This window comes from Arachis hypogaea, chromosome 20, assembly GCF_003086295.3.
Source record: "Arachis hypogaea cultivar Tifrunner chromosome 20, arahy.Tifrunner.gnm2.J5K5, whole genome shotgun sequence".
Taxonomy (NCBI): Eukaryota; Viridiplantae; Streptophyta; class Magnoliopsida; order Fabales; family Fabaceae; genus Arachis; species Arachis hypogaea.
This window is the reverse complement of record NC_092055.1, coordinates 9,194,204-9,199,587: the sequence shown is the minus strand read 5'-3', so window position 1 is coordinate 9,199,587 and position 5,384 is coordinate 9,194,204. Positions and strand designations below refer to the sequence as shown.

The 5,384-nt window shown below is 32.2% G+C and overlaps 1 protein-coding gene across 1 annotated transcript; it reads left to right on the top strand.

Annotated features, from left to right (window-relative positions):
• The first annotated feature begins 286 nt into the window (after nucleotides 1-286).
• Nucleotides 287-1,211, top strand: LOC112784876 (glyoxylase I 4). The gene is made up of 3 exons (XM_025828211.3): nucleotides 287-506; nucleotides 594-699; nucleotides 777-1,211. The coding sequence occupies exons 1-3, from the start codon at nucleotides 355-357 to the stop codon at nucleotides 1,023-1,025; spliced, it is 507 nt and encodes a 168-aa protein (XP_025683996.1). The 5' UTR covers nucleotides 287-354; the 3' UTR covers nucleotides 1,026-1,211.
• Nucleotides 1,212-5,384: the final 4,173 nt, after the last annotated feature.

Here is a 5,384-nt window from a genome sequence, read left to right as displayed (position 1 = left end):
TTTTATATTCATAAATCATTTAAAAATTATATTAATAAGAGACCTAGAACTTGTAATAATGACGGTGATCATATACATATATGATGGAGCAAATTAACAAGTCAAAGATATTAACGTGTCGGATGGTAGATAAGCGTTGTCCATGGTGGTCTGATTCACCAACGTCAAATCTACGTGTCACTCCAAATCCAACATTGTAAATTGTAATAAGAAGAAGATGAGAAGCTTCTATAAGACATGCCTAGGAAAAATGTTACTTTGATTTATTGCTATAAATAGAAGGCATGCATAGCCGCCAATGGCACTAAGCTACATCATCATCACCTTTCAATTTCATTAACCTTTGAGATTACAATGGCCAATAACAATAATCCTCTGCAACTCAAGTCATTGAATCACATCTCCTTGCTGTGTGGATCAGTGGACAAATCTATTGATTTCTACGTCAATATTCTTGGCTTCTGCCCCATTAAGAGGCCTACTTCCTTTGACTTCAACGGTGCATGGCATGTCTAATTAACAATGCAACTCTCTAATGCAAAGAGCCTCATGATTATGATTTTTGATGATGATGTTTATGTATGTATGTGTAGGTTATTCAATTATGGCATTGGCATACACCTTCTCCAATCAGAAGATCCAGAGGGCATGCCTAAGATTCTTCAGATTAATCCCAAGGACAACCACATTTCTTTCCAAGTATATACATATATATATAATTTCTATCTTGATATAAACATATATATACAATATACTTATGCATTGTATTATTGTAGTGTGAAAGCATAGCAGCAGTGGAGAGAAGATTGAAGCAAATGAAGATGAAGTACGTGAAGAACATAGTAGAGGAAAATGGGATCTATGTTGATCAGCTATTCTTCCATGACCCAGATGGATGGATGATTGAGATCTGCAACTGTGACAAACTCCCTGTGGTGCCATTGTGCTCTTCTCGCTCTCCTTTCAATTGCAATATCCCAAACCACCATCTTCAGCAACAAATTCTCACAATGGACCAACAGTGACAAACTTATATTAATGTACATACAAAAGTGATCATTTGTAAATTATGAATGTCAAAGTAAAACTTCTCTCTCTTTCTTTTCTCATAATAATTCAACTAGGAAATTGGGGTTAAACAAAACAAATTTAGAAAAGATCAGTGTTCGCTATAACAAGCTAAGGAGATATACATATAATTCTTATCCTGATTTACATCTGTCAGATTGTCTCATCAGGTAACAGATAAGGTATTCATTTATGAATTCTATTAAAAAAATAATTTATTCGTATTAGAAGACAAAGCTTTGAGTTTTCATTTGGAAACAGAAATCAAAGCATGGCAATAATATATAAGATAAGATCAATGAATATAGTAATCCTATGGTTATCACTTATCAACAACACTAGTGCGGTGGGTTTAATTTGTCCCCTTAATTAACACAAAACAGTAGTTTTCTTTTGTCATCTGAAAGGAATTAGTGGATTAGGTTCTTGAACAATAATGAAAAATTGAAAACCAAAAATGAAAACTGTATACCTCAGCATCAGCTTCAGGTTCTTTGTGATAATCTATTAGAGAAAGGCTCAAATCAAGTAATAAGTAATAATAAGAATATTGATTAATGAAACTGAAGAAAGCAAAATTAATCCAGAAATCTTGAAGGCCAGGTCACGCCATATATATTATTTTGATACATCAACTTACTTAGCTTCCAACTTTTGAAGGCATGATGAATTAACAGAGATATGGTGAAAGAGAAGAACTAGGAGCTCCCTTCAGTCCAAAACAAGAGAGCATGGAGTTCTTGATGGACATGCTTTTGGGCTGCAAGGAACTCCCATTTCTACAACTTTCATATCACAAATTGAATGAGAGTGTTTGTTGTGTGTAGGTAACAAGAAGAGGGGTAAATGAGTCCTTTTATATCATGACAACTCTACTCTCAATAAGTTTACCTTGCTTCTTATTCAATTAATGGACCTAAATAATTTAGTTTCACTTTCACTTTAAAATTAAATTCCTTCCATCTACAAAAACAATTCAGTTATAAATGAAAATTAACTAGACTCATTTATTAACATCAAGTTACCGTTACTAGCCCACTATAGTGTCCTCATCCTTTTTGACAATGCGTGCTTTCTTGTCCCTCAAGAACCCCCCCTAGCAAACTAGAAAAAAACATAAATGCTTTGATGCTAACGCCCTTTTTTTTAATAATTTCGGTTTGAGGAATGCTAGGAACTAATAGATTTTGTAATTTATAGTCATTAATTAATCATCATGAATATTTTTAATGGTGTAAGATTATATCCAATGATGTGAGAATACTCATTTTTCTTTTGATGATTAAGTACTGCCTAAATTTTAATAAAAGTGCTGGCCTCTTAGACTTTCTTTTTCGATTTTGGTGATATTATATCGATTAAATTATTCTGTTAATCTTTATAATTTTTTAAATTTATAATTAAATTTTTATATATATTTTTTAATTTAGTCTCTATGCTGCTTTTAATTTTGTAATTAGGTACTTAGCAATGCAAAAAATATTAAAATTAACGAAATATTTATTTGTAAATTAAAAATATTTATAATTAAGAATCTAATTAAATCTTTGACCAAATATTTTTTGAGAAGAATATTCTATTAATTTAACATTTTTGACATAAAAAAATTAATTACAGAATTAAAAATAATATAGAGACTCAATTTAAATATATATATATATATATATATATATATATATAATTATAAATATGATAAAACTATACAAACAACGGAATAATTAATCTTGTTATATATCATTTACTACATCAATGCAAGAAACAACACTTATATTACATCAAATTTCTTTTCTCTTGTTTATTCCTCCACTTTGAGTGAGATAGTAAAGTGGCTATGCACTTATGCTTTGTCATCTATAAATTGAAATTCCTATCTTGTGGTCCCTAACTTGGCCTTCTCAGAATTTTTCTACATATATCCACTAATCTGCACAAGGATTCTCAAAATCTCCTTTAAATTTGATATCAAACTTATTAATATATTTATTTTTTCTTCTTTGTGTCCAATCAAGGAATAAGGATGGGATTGCATTCCTACCATGATTCCATTATTAAGCATGTGATAGGAACTGCATTTTGCTTTTCCAACAAAACATTTATGATCCACTTTCCTTCCTACCCTTGTTACTATACTACTCTTTTCAATATATTTGATTCCTCTTTAAAATTTAGCCTGTGGATAGTTTTAGCTTCTTATTTAAATTGTATCAAACTTTTGAAAGTGTCCCTTCTTTTTTGCCTCTTGTGCATAATTCTCTCTTGTCCAAGCTTTCATGGTTTTGATTCTCCCTACTCTCAACTAGGCTCTAGGCTTTGCCTCCTTCAGCTTTTCATTATTTTTAAGGTCTTTTTCTTCCTTCATACGTAGGGTAACAGCTAACAAACAAAATGGAAAATTGTATCAATCACTACTTTCGTTGACTTATTATATATGTTAGATCAAAAGCTTATTATTGAACCAAAATCTATATGTAATTGTTGTTGAAAGAATAAAATTAGTTTAACTTCATTATTTTTTAGAATCTCATCTACTATGATTGCATCTATTACAATAAGATGGATCATGGATGTCAAGCACAACAACTTTGTATTTAAACAACTTATAAGCTTTTTCAAGCTGCTTTCTAATATGTTGAACGAAAGCTACTTGATAAAAGATGTGGTTCTTGAAATGGAAATTAGGTACTAACAAATTTAACAGGAAAGAAGTTTTCCACCCTAAAATGTAGGAATGCAAGTAAAATTAGTAAAGAAAAAAAATGTCGATGTTGGATCAACTTATTCCTTCTATTTTAAAATGTATTTTTTATTTAAATTCATTAAAAAATTAATGTATTTAGATAATCGGAGACAGAGCATCACATAAAACAATGAAAGAATGGGGCAATGCCCAGATCTCACATACTTCCTTTATAAATTATAATTTAAGGTTGCGAGAATTGGATCGATCATTGAATCAGTCGAGTGACTAGTTCAATAGTTCAACCGAAATCGAACAATAGTTAAACTAATTTAATTAAATATAGAGTAAAATTATAAAAAAATTCTAACATATAATTTTAAATATTTAAATTTAATGATTTTTAAACTAATAAAATTTAAAATTTGACAATTTCATTAAATAAATTATCCATGATTTATTATTAAAAATTCATAAATAACTTTCAATATCAAAATTTATAACTAAAGAAAATCAAAACGTACATAAATTACAAACACAAAATGTTCTATCACCAAAAGAAATAACATTAAACAAACAATATTTCAACTAAACAAAGACACTACTCATCAGAAATCATAATCATTATTAAGTGTTTCGATGTCTCCATCATAAACACGTAATCCAAAGCCACCATCTTTAGAAATACCACCAAAAGAAGTATTTGAGAATTCAATTACAACATCAGGCATATCCACTTCAATTTCCATATCTCCTCCATCTAATAAAATAATAAAAAAAGAGTTAATAATCAAAACCGTCCCTGAAAGATACCTCGATCTCCATTTTCGTCTCCGAAAGATAAAATTAATCAAATTCATCCCCCAAAGATACTCTACCTGGTCACGTTCGTCCTTCCGTCATCTCTATAGCTGACGTGGGCCGTTAACTGCCAAGGTGGCAAATGCGAAGCTGTACCATGTTGTTGCTGACTAGATAAGTCTTGTTTTAGAAGTCAAATTAGTCCTTAGAGTGGATAAAGCCTAATCCCAAATTCAACGATAAAGATCAGAGCTCAGATTGGTTCCGAATCTTTCATGGCTGATATGATGAAAAAACAAGGGCTACTCAGAACAAAAACCGAAGGAAATTTCAACTTTCAGCGTTTCATACATAGCCTTCAGTTAAAGTAGGTTTCTTCTGTTCTTCTTCATAGTTTTTCTTCTTATTCTTCTTTGCATCATCTTCAATTCCCAAGCCTTGCAATTCATCAATACAAGGTTCTTCTTCACCTTCCCCCAATTTAGGTCCTTCTCCAACCACAATTTCGTCCACAACCTCCTCCACTTCGCAGTTGCTACCACCAGAGACCTTCACCTCATCGCCGCCTTCTTCGCATCCTTTCTCGACGGTACATGCTCCGGGCAGCTTGTTCTCCGGCTCGATCCCAATCACAACATCGGAGGTTCCCTCGGCGGTGGCTGGCCACGGGTTGTTGACGCAATCTCCGGCAGTCTCGTCATCGTCATCGGAGAAAATCGCGGCGGCAAATTTCACGGCAGCGGCTGATTTGAGGAATGCTTGGTGGATGGATTCAAGCGAAAGAGCACAATCTTCGAGGCCTACATCTTCGAGGCGCGGGGGTAGGATCTGGTGCAGT